General features: G+C 40.1%; 1 protein-coding gene across 1 annotated transcript in view; it reads left to right on the forward strand.

The window, feature by feature from the left end:
• The first annotated feature begins 3,199 nt into the window (after positions 1-3,199).
• The window catches only part of RAB1A (RAB1A, member RAS oncogene family), a 28,688-nt gene continuing 14,202 nt past the window's right edge, over positions 3,200-17,685 (forward strand). The window contains exon 1 of the mRNA XM_044772588.2: positions 3,200-4,079. Coding sequence (XP_044628523.1) covers positions 4,057-4,079 — 23 coding nt within the window. The 5' untranslated portion in view covers positions 3,200-4,056. The remainder of the gene's footprint in view (positions 4,080-17,685) is intronic.

Below are 17,685 nucleotides of genomic sequence, written 5' to 3' on the forward strand. Positions count from 1 at the left end.
CAGCTTTTAAAAAGGTCTATCTTTTGTTTCAGCGACATTGAGTTCAGTTCCCACTGGGCCCTCTTCCCTATTGCAACAGTTGTTACTGAATGAAGTCTATGCTTAGAGATTCAACTAGTGTATAGCTTTGTCTTTGACAGGCTTCTGTTTTTTGTGCTGATTCAGAAGGACAGAAGGACAATTTCTGGTAGTCCTAGTACTTCCATGCCAAGGCGGCTTTAACCCTGATCTCGAACTGCATGGCATTGTCCATCTTGCTCCTTCTCTACCCGACTCCAAGCCCCTGGTCCTCTGTTCTCTGACTTGGTTGGGGCCTTGGTTCCCATGCTGGCAGGTAAACTGGATATCTTTGGGTCACTTTTAGGTCCTCCTTCCCTCGTACCTTCACATTCTATCTCCTCCTCTCTGGACTCTCCCCTCTTTTCCATTCATGATGCAGCTGCCCGAGGTCAGGGCACATCGTGTCTTGCCTAAATGAATGTAACTACCTTTTAGCTCATCTCCCTTCCTCCAGTCTCCATAGAACCCCAAAGTGCTCCTTTTAAAACACTGAGCAGAACACCTTGCTTTCATTCTCAGAACTTTTCTTGACTCTCTCCTGCTACTGAATAAAGTTGGAACTCCTTCGTAGGCACCGGGGGCTCCCCAAGATCTCACCTGAACCTAAACATCTCCCAGCTCATGCCCTATGGAACCTGTGTTCACTGTTCCTCAAACACACGTGTATCTTCACACTTCTAGGGTTATGCTCACGTTCCTTTGTAGGTCATTGTAGGATAAATGGCTCCCTCTCCCCCATTTCTGCCAAAGATCAAACGTTTATTCTTTTTCAAGGCCTAATTCAAATAGCAACTCCTTCATGAAAGCATTCTCAACAATTTGAGTTGGAATTGTTTCCCTCCTCTGTACTTCCATCTCACATCATTTTTTAATGTCAGGTTCATAATTGAGGTATAATTTATATACGGTTAAATTCACTCATTTTAGGAGAACAGTCCTGAGTTTTGACAAGCATATACAGTTGAGTAACTGACCACCACCACAATGAAGATATAGAGTATCTCCATCAAACCAAAAAAGTTCCCTTGTGTCTCTTTGTAGACAGCTTCCTCCTCCCATGCCTAGTTCTTGGCAATCACTGATCTCATTACTGTCCCTCTACACCTCATGCCATTTTAACTTATCTTGCATTTTCCTCTGTAGGCCTTGTTTGTGTACGCGTCTTTCTCTCACTGGGTTGTACCCTCCTTGCAGACAGAAAGTTGTAATTACTCGCCTTTGTCTTCCTCATGTTCCAAGAACAAGTTCCAACACATTTATTAAGTGCCAGGTCACAAATATTTGATTTTAAAAAAGGGAATAAAAGCAAAAGGAAAGAAGGAAGGAAGGGAAAAAGAAAGGAAGAAAGAAAAGAATAAGCCGAAAAGCAAACGGACAAACAGCCCCAGGAGAGTTTTGATTCAACAACAGGGCAGCCAACAGGGCTCATGTTGGTTTAATGAATTATTCTGAGTTATTAATTAATCTGAACTATAAAAGCAGTTACTTTTTTTTCAAGATTTTATTTTTCCTTTTTCTCCCCAAAGCCCCCAGGTACATAGTTGTGTATTTTTAGTTATGGGTCCTTCTAGTTGTGGCATGTGGGATGCCACCTCAGCATGGCTTGATGAGTGGTGCCATGTCCACATCCAGGATTCGAACCGGCAAAACCCAGGACCGCCGATGCGGAGCACGCAAACTTAGCCACTCAGCCACGGGGCTGGTCCCTAAAAGTAGTTACTCTTAAACACCTAAACATAAAATACATTAAAGTTTGAATCAGCAAAACTGACACTTTAAGTTTGAGGGGGAAGTCTTAATGTTAATGACACATAAGTCGTAGGTTGGGGAAGGAAACAACAATCCACCCCTCCCAAGCTAGGCTGCCCCTGATCGCCTTGCATATTACAACCCCATCACTAAGATATGAGGCGCTCTGTGCTTGGTATACAGCAGGTACATTGAAAACTGTCAGAGAAGTTAAGGGAAGGAGAAGGGTAACTAGCACCTACCAAGTGCCCACAAAGTCATAGAATTATATGCTTCATAGCCCATTTTACTTAATTCTTACAACTGCTCTCTCACTTAAGTTAAAAGTTATTAGGAGGTAATTCTTTGTTGGGAAAGGAAACAGCTAATTAAAGGAAGTTTAGGAGTATACCTCCAAGGGGAGGGACAGGTTAAAAATTGTCTTTTTGGCTCAGGATGAGTTCTTCGGAGATTTTGAGTTTTTCCTCTGGGAAATCACAATAACCAGGAAGGGACAGGGTCCAGGTAATAAACACTTTTTGATGTCTAGCCTTGATCCATTCAGGGTACTTCACCACAGTGTGGTGACCATGCTCATTTCAGAAGCCAACCAGACGTGAAGGAACTCTAGGGTACTGTGTGCTGAAGTTCCACATGGTGGAATTTGGGGGTTAAATGGTGTAGTTAGTAAATGGGTAGAACTAAGAACAGCTTTCTTTCCATATTTTTGGTGTCATGAGGATTTAAAGTGATTTTGCAATCACTCTTAGCAGATAATTTTCTTGGTTCTTAGAACAAGTTGGAAGATAAACTTTGGACAATGTATTATACTATGCCCTTTGTAATTAAATAACCCAAGATAATGTGTTAAAGTTTAGTGGAGATTTACATTCCCGAGCTGATTAAAGAGAGCTGTTAAGACCATAAGGTTTTAAAAAACATTCTGTTAATATTACTTTTCCCAGAGTTTCTAGGCATTATATAGTGATGAATTGCGTGTTTCTATCGCTTATTACTTTCCAATCCTGCAGAACAGCTCAGCATTAAATATCAACTAAAAATAAGTACAATTCAATTTGAAGGCTGGGACCAGGACAGGAAGACCTCGAAGTTTTGGCTGACCCTGGGCTGTGAAAGTGGATACACTGAAAGTTGTGGGCTCGCAATGAAAGTTCTGTTTCAGGAAGATAAATCTGGCTGTGTGTGCAAAAGGCCTGGGGCAGAGAGGAAAAAGAGGCAGTCAGCCTACTGCAATACCAGGCTGCAGTGATAAGAGCAGGGCTGGAAAGAGAATGGTAAAAGAACAGAAAAGAAAATGGTAGTGCCTGCGGCCAACACTGGACGATGACTGGACCTAGTGGGGTTGGGTGAGTGAGGAAGAGAACTGAAAGAATGGCTTCGTATTTTCCAGAAACTCCGAAGTTTTCAGCAGAGGCCCCTCGACTCCCCTTCCGTCCTCAGAGCGGACATGCTGGGGCCAGCCGGGAAGCTCAAGCCTCAAGCTGAAAACCCCACGGGCGGCAGGACCTGCCAGGAGTGGCCTCCAACCCCGCCTCCTTCCAGGCCTCGGCACTCAGGGACTCCTCCCGGACCGACGCGTCTCTCCCCAACCCTCGGAATCCCCTGATCGCCCCGCACCCCCACCCTCCCTCGGCGGCTGGCACCGCCCTCTGCCCCTCCCTTCCCTCCTCCCCCGTGGGGCGCTGACTCGCCCGGCTGCCACGTCTCACTGATGACATCACCAGGGCCGCTCGGCCTTAGCCAATCCGCTAGGGGGAGTCCGACCGAAGTCCTAGCCAGCGAGTCAGCGGGGAGGGGAACTGGGAGGGGCGGAGGGGGTGGCGAGAGAGTGGGGAATGGGGCGGGCGACAACCCCTCAAGTACGCATGCGCCAGGGGCGCGGGGCTCGACGGGAAGTGGAGTCCCGGCCGCCGCGCCACACCGTCGGTCTCAGCGGCCACAGCCGCACTCGCAACTCTCTTTCCCGGCATGCCGGGCGGTGCGGCCGCCCTCTGGGCTATGTAAAGACCCCCTCTGTCTAAGGCTTTCCTATTTCCTGGTTCGCCGGCGGCCATTTTGGGTGGAAGCGATAGCTGAGTGGCGGCGGCTGCTGATTGTGTTCTAAGGGGACCGAGTGGGGGAAGACGTTTGCTCTCCCCGAACAGCCTATCTCATTCCTCTCCTTCGGTTACCCGTGGTGCGGAGAGTCAGGGCGGCGGCTGCAGCAGCAAGGGCGGCGGTGGCGGCGGCGGCGGCAGCTGCAGTGACATGTCCAGCATGAATCCCGAATAGTGAGTGCAGGAGAGCGCCGGTCGGCTGGGTCGGTGGGCCAGCTTGGGAAAGCTTAAAGGGGGCGAGGAGGGCTGGGGCGGGAGGAGCGGCCTCGGCCGCGGTGAGGGGAGGGTGATGGGGCAGGAGAGGCTGCGGCCGGGAGTGGGGCCCCATTGTCTGACGGAGGAGGGGCGGCCGGGGGAGGGGTCGGGCTGGAGGGGCGAGCTGCTCGGGCCTGGACCGGGCCAGGTTGGAGGGCCTGACTGCGGGGCCGGGGCGGAGGACCAGTCTGCTGAGGGGGTTGGGGCGTTTGGGAGTCGGCGGTGGGGTGGTGGGAAGGGGCCGCTTGTGGAGGCAGTGACTTTTGAAGGAGGACTTGTTTTTAAGGGGAGGGGCGGGGGTGGGAGAGCACTCCTAGAGGGCACTGTCAGTCCCTGCTCCCGCACTCTGCGGAGCTGTCAGAATCGGCTGGGTGGAAACCAGCTTTACTTGTAAATCCTGAGCCTGTTGGCTCCCTCTCCTTGCATCCTCCCCGCCAGGTTGCAGGTAATATGGATGCTTTTCAGGACTGCGTGGGATTGAGGGGAATGAGTAGATGGTGAGAAGCGATTTAAAATGTTTAGTTCTCATTTTGAGTTATTTCCTGGAGTTCTTTAAGAACTTGCCAGGCCCAGTGCCTTCCTAAAAACCTGGGCATTTGTGAGAATTTTCTTTTAGAGGACACGAAAGTCATTTTGTCTTGTGTAGGTCAGGAAAAAAGAAAACCTAAAACTAAGACGTAGGAACACCTTTCTGACAGTGTTACCAAATTAAGGGAAGACACTGCTGTCAGGTTGAAAGAGAAACGAATGGACCCCATGATAGATCTGTAGGTTTTGCATTACCTACTTGAGTGCTTGCAGATAGGGAATGAGGTTCCATGACTTGTCATGAAAAGTTAATGCATTTCTTTTTCTTGCTTACTCAAGAAGTCACCCCGGCAGATGTGACACACCTGGCACCTTTCCTGGGAACTGGGGTTCACTTTCCCTGGGAAGACTTTGTTGGGCTCTCCTTAATGGCCCTTTAAAAAAATCCTCCTACAATTTGCGTATATAAATTAATGAATAATTAGAGGAGATTTAATTGTTATTCCTCTTCAGTGTCAGAAGATTTTGGGGGAGACGGGGAATTTTTTAAAGCATAAAATCAGTATTTGTCCTAAAAGTTGAGTTTATTTGCTGCTTTGGTCACTTACTGCTAAGCGTTTCCCCTAAGAGGTCCGTCCACCCATCGGTTTAGCTGACTGTCATGTGTGTGTCACATGGCTCTTGCAAAATGCATTCTGACTTCAAGTTTTGTAATACTGTGGTTTGAAGCTGAAATATCCCCTTTTGTACTAAACAGAAGCCATAGTATTTTATTAAAATTTTATATACTTTAAGAAGTTGTGGGTAGTGGTGTAATAGAGCCATATTTGCTATGTTGGCAATTTTTTATTTCTTTATAAAGAGCTCCAAGGACAAGGTTTTGCATAATTGAGCAGAGTTGAACTTGAGGTCCCTAATTTAGTAGTTTTCCTGGCAACAATAAAGTACATGGATTTGCTACTTTATAGAGGTTTGTAAACCTCTTCTGTTCAGGGAATTTCTTAGATTTGCTACATGTATTTAGTACTGTAAATAAATCTTGAAGATTAATTGAGCAGAACTATGACAAATTATTTAGCTTCTGAATTTGTTTCTCCTTTTGTAAAATAGGATAGTAGGAGTCATTGTTCCTCTCAGGGTAGTTGTGAGGTTCAAGTGTTTGTAAAAGAATTTGGAAAACTATAAGAGCACTTTAATTTTGTGCGTCATCTTCATGTAAGACATTCTAGTAGTGCCAGGATTTAGGAATATGATCCTTACCCTCAAGGAGTTTATAATGGAATATAGAAAATAGATTGTATATAAATCAAATACCTCTAGATATAGCAAGTTCTAGATGTGCAGCATGGATTGGAGGAGCAAGATTTCAAAGGAAGGTGAGGCTTGTGGTTGGTTAGTTGGGTCCAGGAAGACTTTATAGAAAAGAGACCTGTAAGAGAATTATTAGCAGTGGATTTGAAGAAGCAGAAGGGAGTGAGGAGGATTTTTCAAGAGGGAAGAAGGAAGAATGGTTTAATAAATGGCAAGGATAGTAATTCTCAAGTAAATTCAGTGCCAAACCATTCTTTCTTTTGAGGACTCTAGATTAATAACCTCAACAGAATCAAAGCTAGAAGTCATTTTTTAATTTTTTCTGGCATGGAGTATGCCAGTACCTGGCTACTGTGTTTATATTCTAGACTGTGTCTAGTAAAATAATCTGGGAATTTTGGAAAAGCGTTAGTGAAAATTACTTATGAGAGGAGGTGATGGATATTATATTCGGGAAGGTCACAAGGGCAACCAGCAGGCAGATTTTTAGCGATCTGACTTCAGCAGTTTCTTCTTTTTGTCTTTAATGAAGCTTGTTACCATAAAAAAAGTAATTAGAGAAAGATTGGAAAATAGAGAAAAGAAGGAAAGAAAGACTTAGAGATTTATCACTCAAATATAAGGCCATTTAACACCTTGTTCTAAAAATCTTATGTTTTTTCCTTAAATTAAAACTTTAAATGGGTGAGTGCCTTTCATGATTCCATGATGTCTTAATAGCTCATTTATAGCCACTTATTATATGCCAGGTACAATATTACACATTATAATACATGTGTGTTATAGCAGACACATTATATGCTAATGTGAAAGAATAGTATACTAGGTAATATTTACGAATGCACCCCAAATGTTCCTTGTTTTGGTTTATCATTTACGAATTTATCTTATTCCTGTTAGACACTAAAAATCTGCTTTATCAGTGCTGCTGAATTTGGTAATGAAAATGGGCTCTTGACAAAAGAAAGTATGATTCTCTCAGAAGGAATAGGATTTTAGATTTATATTGATTGACATAAGATTACCTGTTAGTAGCTTTATTACTGAATGCTTTTACTTTATGGTCTTTAAGTTGTGAGCTTTTGGGAGTGAGGAGAATAAGAAATATGCCAGTCACTGTTTTAATTTTAAGGTGTCCCTTTGATTACTTTGCATGTTATTTGGCTGATTTGTGGGAAATGACAACCTTGGGTTATCTTTATGGTAGAAATTAAGGATAATGACTGACTCGTTGGAATTTCAAGTACAAACAAAAGCACAAGGCAACTAGAGGTGGAATCCAAACAGTGGAAAAAGTAGATGGAAAGGATCAGAGCTTTCTTTTTCTGGAGATCTGAAAAAAGATTTTGATTTTCTGAGATAGGTGGTGAAGCCGGCAGTGATTATTTCAGCACGCTGGTTAAGAAATACCTAACGTTATTCTCATACCAGAAACATTTTTCCTAATCCATTACCTTCTGGTGGGTTTTTATGGTGTCAAGAAAATCTGTTTGGCTGTTTCATCTATAGGAATGTGTTAAGAATAAAGTGTGTGTCCCTGTCCTGAATATCCCAGTAAACTACACTAGTAAGAGCTATAGTAGTCTGCTTAGATCAACTGTAGTTCTTTACGGCAGAAAAATTATGTGGTAATTACCATGTTTTTTAACCTTTTTTTTTTTTTTATCATGGCTCCAGAATGATATTTGAGATCATGGTTCAAGATTTAATCAGCCTTTCAAACTTCACTTTTCTGTCGTTGTAGACTCAAGGAACATTTGACTTTTTTTGCCCCAGCACTGTGCTTTGAATAAATCTGTCTTTTATCTTGGGGTTTGAAAGTAAAAGCAAGATAAATCAGTTCTGTTGTCTGACAGAGTGTAGTTTCATTAATAAGTGTATCATTACTGGCTTTCATATAATTTTTAGAATTTTTTTATTAGAAAAGAAAGAAATCAACTAAAAGTAAGTTTTCTTTTTGTTGGTTGTGTTGTTGACTTTTTGATGGTGTTGGTAGTGGTTTGAAAAGTTCAGAAAAGTTTAAAGAAGTGAAGTAACCAGTTCTCACTATCCAGAATGTGATTTCTTTATGTCTGTAGAGAATCAACAGATGTAATTCTTTGGGTAATGTACGTTTCCGTTAGCTATATAGAATCTCCACAAAGTGCATCTTAAGAGGTTAGCATGAATGTATGATCTTGTGGGATCATTTAAAGATAACTCAAATTTTGCATTTAAAAATTTCTGTTCCTGGGGCCGGCCCTGTGGCCAAGTGGTTAAGTTCGCATGCTCTGCTGCAGCAGCCCAGGGCTTCGCTGGTTCGGATCCTGGGTGTGGATGTGGCACCACTCATCAGGCCATGGTGAGGCGGCATTCCACGTGCCACAACTAGAAGGACCCACAGCTAAAATATACCACTATGTACTGGGGGGATTTGGGGAGAAAAAGCAGGAAAAAAAAAAAAGATTGGCAACAGTTGTTAGCTCAGGTGCCAGTCTTTAAAAAAACATTTCTTTTCCTTTTCATCATAATTAAGTTAAAATGAGGGATGTTGACAGTTTCTTACATATTCCAGCAAATAAATCTTTAAAAATTTTTTTTTAATGTCTTAAAGATGGAAGAGCTTCAGAATCAAGTGTTCTCTTTGCCAAATCTTTAGTTGGCTTTTAAAGAGAATTTTGCTTTTTGTGTAATTTTATTTCTTGGATATTTCAGTCTTCCTTGTTCTGGAAGCAGTCTTAGTAATTTACCTATGTGCTAATATCTTGTTATATTCACATCCTATTAGCAGTCCTTTGGCTGTGTATGTGTGCTTTCTCTCCTTGGCAACTTTGACTGTACATATATGGTGGTTTTCCTACTTGGAGTTGTAATAGTTGTTTTGTTTTTGATAGGTAAGAGTAGCTTCCTTTTGCTAATGTTATCTACTGTTGTCTCTCTCTTGATATATGAAAATGTTTAGTGTTAAATAAAATGCTTTTTAAGGTTTTGAGATTTTTTTTAAAGATTGGTACCTGAGCTAACATCTGCTGCCAATCTTCTTTTTTTTGGGTTCTTCTTCTCCCCAAAGCCCTCCAGTTACATAGTTGTATATTCCAGTTGCAGGTCTTTCTGGTTGTGCTATGTGGGATGCCACCTCAGTATGGTCTGATGGGCAGTGCCATGTCCGCACCCAGGATCCGAACCTGCGAAATCTAGGGCCACTGAAGTGGAGTGCGTGAACTTAACCACCCAGCCATGGAGCTGGCCCCAGTTTTGAGATTTTTAAAGATTTGCTAAAAAATACTTTAAGTTGACGAGAAACCAAAAATGGGCGTAGGATGCCAGTGCATGAGATATTTTAGATATGTAGCTTATCAGCTTTTTACCACTCTTTGCCTGAACTACATTTTGGAGTTTTAGTAAGAGATTTAGGCAAAATGTTAAAAAAAATTTTTTTTTTTTTTAATCTTAGGGGAGTGGTCAGCCTGCCCCACTGTTTTCCTGTAGAAGCTGGGGCTGAGATCGCTTCTTTCACGTCTGGAATAGAATTTAGGGAAGAAGACTTAGGTCTTGGCTTTTCTTTGGGACCATCCTGTCAGTGTTTCAGATTATTATTATTTGGGAAAAAAAATAGTCCTGAGGCCTTAAGAAGCCAGAGAACAGTTGTTTATTGGATGTTGACTGACTTAAACATGTGAAGACATAGGGTGCAAAGGAGAAGTAGGAAATGCAGTTTTCTGTGGTACTTTTGTGACTGGTCAGAATACATTGCTTTGTTAAATTCCAGGTTGTGACAGATTCCAGTTAACTCTGTTCCATGTTTGTAGATTCCTAATTCTGACAGGCAGTTTTACATATGCATGCCTTTGCTCATAAGGGGAACCCCTCTTTGGAAACAATTTTTTTCTTTTAGTGAGGAAGGTTTGCTCTGAGCTGATATCTCTTACCAGTCTTCCTCTTTTTTTGCTTGAGGAAGATTAGTCCTGAGCTAACATCTGTGGCAGCCTTCCTTATTTTGCGTGTGGGTCACTGCCACAGCATGGATCGACTAGCTTTGTAGGTCCGTACCCAGGATGCGAACCCATGAACCTGGGCTGCTAAAGTGGAGTGTGCCAGACATAACCACTACACCACAGGGCCAGCACCTGGAAACACCATTCTTTAATAATAATAGCTCCTATTTAAGGAATGCTTAACTGTATGTGCCAGCCATTTGGGTATGGTCTTTGCACAGGGTATTTTATGCAGTCGGTACCTCAAACTTTACAAATAAAATTGAGTGAATTGTATAATTGAAGTTTTCCAAGAACAATGATGAATTTAACTTGTCTGAATGTATTTCCTTTAAATGACAATAGTACTTAAGTAGAATTATTTTTTTGTCCTTTCCACTCTGCCTGTAGACATTTTCCAGTAACTTGAGTTAGGATCGTTATTCTTAACCCATTTATGGTCGTGTACTCCTAGGGACATTTCATGAACCCTCTGTACCTACCTGCTCCCCATGTGCATACATACTCATAACATGTTGCGTGAAGTTGCAAGCTGTTCACACTCCTTGAGACTATTCATGAACCTCAAGTTAAGGATGCCTGATTTAGGAGATTTAGAAAACAGAAAAGAGAGTGTTCACTACCACTCTTTTGAAATGTGGAAACCTGGGAGTGACAGTTTAATTTTAAATCTGGTATCCTGAACTAATTAATTTTAAAATATGAGATTTGTTTCAGCATGGCTTTATTTTGGTGACCTCATCAGTGCTTTTCTTTTCTTCTTTCTTTTTTTTAAATGCTTACCTGTTTCTCATTAAGTTACTAGTATATGAAGTGTTTCCAAGAGTCTTGAAACAGAGGCACACTAAGTTCATAGAATGTTAGCATTCGCATTAAGAACAATAGGTCATCTCTCTAGTATCTTTATTACCTTAAAATCCATACAGATGTAGTTAGGATAAGTGCCTAGCCAAGTGTAATATGTATTCTTACTTAAGCGGATTAGATGGAACTTAGAAAAATAGTTGAATAGCTAGTTTATAAAAGGACATTTAAGCAACTTTGTGAAACATGCACTATGGATAATTTTTTTTTTTTTTGAGGAAGATTAGCCCTGAGCTAACATCTGTTGCCAATCCTCCTCTTTTTGCTGAGGAAGACTGGCCCTGAGCTAACATCCGTGCCCATCTTCCTTCATTTTATATGTGGGACGCCTACCACAGCATGGCTTGCCGAGTACTGCTGTGTCCACACCCAGGATCCGAACTGGCAAACCCTGTGCCGCCGAAGCGGACCACGAGAACTTAACTGCTGCTCCACTGGGCTGGTCCCATACTATGGATAATTATTTAGTGCTTTATTTGTAGATTGGTGGCTAGCACATGTCCTCATGAAGAACAGTTGGGTTCATCACTTACTAAAGCTGATGATGTCTGAATGCCAAAATTTACCATGCTCTTTTGAGCTGAGCCAACTTATTCTCTACTAACACAAATGATCTAAGTTAATTTAAGCAGTGAATCACCCTTTTCTTTATATTTGCTTGGGTCCCGTGTGCTAGTTCATAGACAGTTTGATTTATTCCGATAGGTTTTATATGTAGGACTTAGCATATTTACTGAAATTTTTATCATCTGAGTATATAAAATATATCGTTGAGAGAACGTGATGTGATAAAAAGAACATAGCATTTGGAGTTGTTTTTGTTTTGTTTTTTGAGGAAGATTAGCCCTGAGCTAACTACTGCCAGTCCTCCTCTTTTTGCTGAGGAAGCCTGGCCCTGAGCTAACATCCGTGTCCATCTTCCTCTACTTTACATGTGGGACGCTTGCCACAGCATGGCGTGCCAAGCGGTGCCATGTCCGCACCAGTGAACCCCGGGCCACGGAGAAGCAAAACGTGCGAACTTCACCACTGCGCCACCGGGCCGGCCCCAGCATTTGGAGTTGTAAACCCTAGGTTTAAGTTCAGGCTACCACTTACCTCATACAAGTCATTTATGCCTTTTGAGCTTGTTTGTTTGTCTATAAAATGGGGTTAGTACCACCTCAGTTCTGAGTCTCAAGAGTAAACTATGGTGCTATGCAGACATTGACATATTTATTCTAGTAAGGGATGTTAGAATATGTGTGAATGGCAGGAGTTAAAGTTTTTTCTACATGTTAATCATCATACATTTATCTCTGTCCTTGTCTACTTTAACAGTTTTTTTCAATACAGACTTTTAATCTTCCAGGTGAATATATACATATACATACGTACATCTATGTGTATGTAGGTTCTCTCTTTCTCTGTCTCTCTGTCTGTCTGTCTGTCTGTCTGTCTGTCTGTCTCTCTGTCTCTGTCTCTGTCTCTCTGTCTCCTGGCTTTACCTTGGAAGAAAGCTTGGTAAATAAACAGCCAGCCCTTTCTTTCTCTCTCTCATCAGTTAAAGTATGCTAGGAATTGAGGGGGTTTTTTGTTTTTGTTTTTTAATTATGCAACATGGACTCTGCTCTCAGGTGCTTACCAGTTAGTTATGAAGATGACTTGTGGTCAAACAAGCATAATCAATATAACAGTATTAGCACAAATTGTATCTTGTGATACTTTTAAAGAATAGGATGGAAGAATAGACGGTTCAAAAGATTTGGAGAAAGGGCCTCGGATTTCTGTTATTAACAGAAAGTTTTAGTTATGTTTGATTTAGATGGAGAGGAACAGAGCACCAGGGAGGACTCTCCAGAACGCTTGATGCTAATCTTGGAATGTGGTCAATAGCTAACAATTTGAGTTTTCACCAGCAGCCAGAAATTTTATGTCTGTGCATTATTTCCCTTCCTCCTGTGAAGAAATAGTGTCCTAGTTTTACAGTTGAGGAAACAGAGGCAGAGAAGAGTTAAATGGCTTGCCCAAGGGCATTCAGAGTAAACTGCGGAGTTGGAATTTTAACTCAAGGGCCTGTAATTTCACAGTCCAAGTATGCTATTTCCAGTTTACTGTGTGTGGTTAACTTCTAGGAATTTAAAATTTAAGCCAGTTAATTAGACAACTAACATTTTTGTGGTTACTTTTAAAATTCATGATTGGAGAGGTCTTTTTTAAAATTTCAAAAACGGTTTGTGAGGTACATAGATATTATGACAGGGCCTTTGACTTTCTCCTTCACATCTTGTGTTGGGTTGATATTTAAAGCTGCCTTAGGCTTGAGGTTAATTATTGTATCCATTCTCAGTTTTTCTGTCCTCGTGACTGTTGTTGAATATTTTATACTTGGGACCTTAGAAGTCGTGGATGTCTTTCAGTGAGTAAAGAAGTGAAGCAGAGAACTGCCTTTCTCTTGCTGGAGAGGACCCACTTGCTGCAGACCATGTTACTATTTTGTGTTGCTAGGTTTTGGGAGTTGTGACTGGTGTGATCATAGTACTTACAACTATTAGTTGGTAATTTTTAAACTTTTGCTTTAGATTGTACTGGTAAAGTCCTGTGATACTTCGTCACCTGTATCTGAACAGAAGCTTTGGATAAATAGCTTCAAAGTTTTTGTTTATAGCTCTTGAAATTTTTCATCAAGTTGTCACGTGGTTTGGAGTGAGAAAAGAAAAATAATAATACTTGCCATTTATTGTGTTCCTATAATGTGCGAGACACTGCTAGAGATATTAGAGGCATTATTTCTAATCCTGACAACAAGCCTAATTGGGTGGTAGAAAGTGCTAATTAACCTTTTTACAGATGAGGAAATTGAGGCTCATAGTGGTGAGTACCTTGCCTCAATTATAGCTAGTATGCAACGGAGCCTGAATTCAAATACAAATCTTTCCAGCTCTAAAACACATGCAGGCTTTGAAAGTTAAGAAGATAGAGGACTTTTACACCTCCTTTTGGTGCATTTTTCAGCAAATATTTGTCATTAAATAGTTTATAAGACCATCTACTCTGTTGTCCTCTTTTATGACTTGCCACTTCTTTCAGCACTACCGAAGTTTCCTTCATTTTCAGAATTCCAGCTTTGAGTTTTTGGAACACTCTTCTAAACAGAGCTAAAATGGAACCTGTAAAATTAATCCATTGTGTCTAAATATCAAAGGCAAACATGTAGTTTTAAGGGTCACTTATGGGGACAGTTATTAAAAAATTGCTTGGCTGTTTCCTTAAATTTGGAGGAAAAACTCTTGCCCTTTAGGATTCTTGGTAATTGATTATTTTGCCTGTTTATTTTGCCTAACAGGCTGCTTTTTTCCATAGCTGAAGGTTCGTGGTTTTTTTCTTTTAAATTTGATCACAAAAGTAATATATGCTCTATAAAATTCAAACAGTATAGAAGCATATGAGGTAACTAAGTTCTTACCTCTTTCCTCCAGCATGATGGTCAGTTTTGAATTGTATTCTTTGGAACCTACTTAAAGTGAGTGAAGAAGAAAAGTTGATGTCAAACACAATTAATTGCAGCCCAAGTTTTTATTAATCATTCCTTACCCCAAAGACTAATAGAATAGTGTCTAGTTTAATAGTGAATTAAAGTTTATTTGGCCACTATATCATAATATCATAATCCTGATTTTGTTTTGAATTTGATGTGTGAGCTTAGTTTTAGGCTTTTTCTAAGTATGACATTTATAAAAAGGTAAAATAACATGATTCCCATCATGCAGGTAAATTCATTCTAGAAGAAAGAGAACAAAGTTAGTTTCCACTGACCTTTTTAAAATAGCAGGCCTTTTCTAAGGTATACTTATATTGTAGCTGACATTATGAAGTTTGTGTTTGGGGATACCACCTTTTAGATAAAAGCAGCTATACGTTATAGTCCTCCACTGTTTTACTTTTATCTTTCTTCATTGGTATATGTTTCCAAAGCGTGGGATGTTGAAAGGTGTGTTAATGTCAGTCAGCTTGCTCGTGTAAAATACTCACTGACATGTGAACTATGTCTGATAATCCAAATTTTATTTCATAAAAGAAGAAAAATGTTTATTTTCATTTAATACGGAAAGTTGACTTCATACACTTGTGGCTGTATTGGGAATGTGCCAATGCTATCTGCTTACACCCTTGACCTACTCTACCTACTTAGAAATCATTTGTGTTATGGTAGGCAGGTGTGCTGAAGGAACTTTTAAGCATGTTAAGTCATTGAATAAACCCTCTGATTAGCAAATCCCCTCAAATAACATTTTTTTCTGGTTATAAAAGTAATTCAAATAGCTTTTTTTTCCTGGTTATAAAAGTAATTCAAGCTTACTGCAGACTGTTAAAAAAGCATAAAGGAAAAATAATCAGTTAACTGTAATGCTACAATCTAGGAGTGTCCGTTTTTTTCCGTATCATTTATCTGTGTGCAAAAATTTTTAAAATGAAAATGAATTTTACTAAACAAAATGTCCTGTAATCTTTTCACGTAACAGTCTCTTTTGAGATTTTAGAATTCCCATTAGCATTTTAGATTCAGAAACAAGCAGATTCATCCTCTACTTCATATTTTATGTATACAGTTTGGTAACTTCATAAAAAGGAAAACATTCTCCATAAATGGAATTCTGAACTAAAATCTGTTTTAGAAACTTTTTTAAAGAATGTTGTTTCATGCTTTCATAAAAGTGACTGTTTTGAAGGTATAGGAAATGTTAGTGCTTGCGTGCAGAAATGGCATAGGTCTCAAGATATGTTCAGATCATAAATAATGGAAATAGAGAATCTCCAGTATTGCTAAAGTAAACCAAGAGTTGACTCACAGGAGGAACTGATAGCAAAAAATAAGTTTTTACTTATTATTCTCTTTGACACCTTACCATCCAGTTGTTAAAAGCCTGTTAATTCCCCTGAGTCTGCCCTTCCATCCAGCCTTGATCTGTCGGTCTTACCTTAACTGTTTAACTTGAGAAAACACAGACTATGTCTCTCTTATGTTTAAAAAATATGAGAAGCCAGCTTGTGCTCATTTCACTAATGTCTTCGTAGTTTTTTTTAAAACCTTTTTGAAATAAATTTAGATTTACAGAAGAGTTGTGAAAATACAACTCTTGTGAAATGTAAAAATGCAGAGAAGTCCTGTATACCCTTCACCTAACTTAAGATGTTACGCTAATGTTAAGCTTACATCCCGTGCTACATTTATCAAAATTAGCATCTGTCAGGTTTCTCCCATTTTAAAGTTAGTATTTTTCCCTTCCATACTCTAAGAAACCAGTCATTAAGAGCCCACACTCAAGGGAAGGGAATTAAGCTCCATCTCCTAGGGGGAGGAGTATTCAAAGAATTTGTAGGCATATGTTAAGACCACCACAGTAATAAATAAATATTTTGGGGTACATACTTGGGGGCATGCAGATATTCTGTTTCTCAAAGTTTCACTCACTAGTTTTAGTATTCATTGGTGGATCTTGCCAGTGGCAGTTATTACTGTGGTGATCTCTACCACTGATTTTCTCTTTCTCTCATTCCTTCTATGTGTATTATTTGGAATCCTATAAGGAAGATTGTCTCTTCTCTGCTATTTATTTATTTAATGATTTATACCAGTACTACGGACTCATGGATATTTATTTTATTCTTTGGGTTATAATCCAGTACATGGTTGTTTATTTTGTGGCTCAAATTGTTCTGCCTTGGCTATCGAGAGAAATTTCAGGTTGGCCCCCTGGTATATAGTTGTGTATTTTTAGTTGTGGGTCCTTCTAGTTGTGGCATTTGGGATGCCACCTCAGCATGGCTTGATGAGCAGCGCCCAGGATCCGAACTGGCGAAACCTTGGGCTGCCGAAGCAGAGCGTGTGAACTCAACCACTCAGCCACAGGGCCGGTCCCTCCTATGTCCTTTTAACATGCCATGTTCCCATCCATTTTTTTCCATTTTGCCCAAAATATTAATCGAGGATGGCCATAGATATTTTTTGTATATATCTCACAATGAAAGAGGCCTGATTAAAAATACAAAATTAAAATGTCCTCTAATCTTTTAGCGTGTGCTTTTTAAAAGGCACAATGCTAGATTTTGGATATACAGATGAATAAGTCAGTTTATCTTCTCATTCACAGATAAGTCAAAAATAAGAGTGCAGGGGCTGGCCCCATGGCCTAATGGTTAAATTTGGCATGCTACACTTTGGCCACCCAGGTTTGGTTTTCAGTCACTGACCTATACTACTCATCAGCAGTCATGTTGTGGTGGTGACCCACATACAAAATAGTGGAAGACTGGCACAGATGTTAGCTCAGGGCAAATCTTCCTCAACACTGAAAAAAAAAAAAGAGTGCTGAAAAACAGATTCCAACTACTTAGGGGGAGAAAGTATGAAGTGTCATAGTAAATTACGCATGAAAAAGACTTCAGTAAGTTCTGATTTGGAAATAGTGGATAGGATTTACTAGATAGTCTTAATTTAGGAGAATGACGATTACAATTATAACTCTATAGAGTTCTCAGCTAGCATAATGCAATTTTTTCACTTAAGTCAAAATTATATTGTATACTGAAAACTTAATCCAAATTCTTGAGGGAAAAAGAAAAAATTCATTTAAAGTTTTACCATTTGCTAAATTATTCTTGACTGTACCAAAATTCTGACCTTGTGCTTTCTAATTTTAGATTTGCATATTTTCTGTCAACACTCTTACTGTGTTCTGTTTTGTAAATTACAGTTACAGAAATATCTTTAAGCAGTCTCAAATCTCTGAATTCTCTTGAACATTCAGTATATTAATAGTTTAGAAATAAGCTACTATGGTAGTGATAATTTAAAATGTTCCAATGCA

This window comes from Equus asinus, chromosome 6 (assembly GCF_041296235.1).
Source record: "Equus asinus isolate D_3611 breed Donkey chromosome 6, EquAss-T2T_v2, whole genome shotgun sequence".
Lineage (NCBI taxonomy): Eukaryota > Metazoa > Chordata > Mammalia > Perissodactyla > Equidae > Equus > Equus asinus.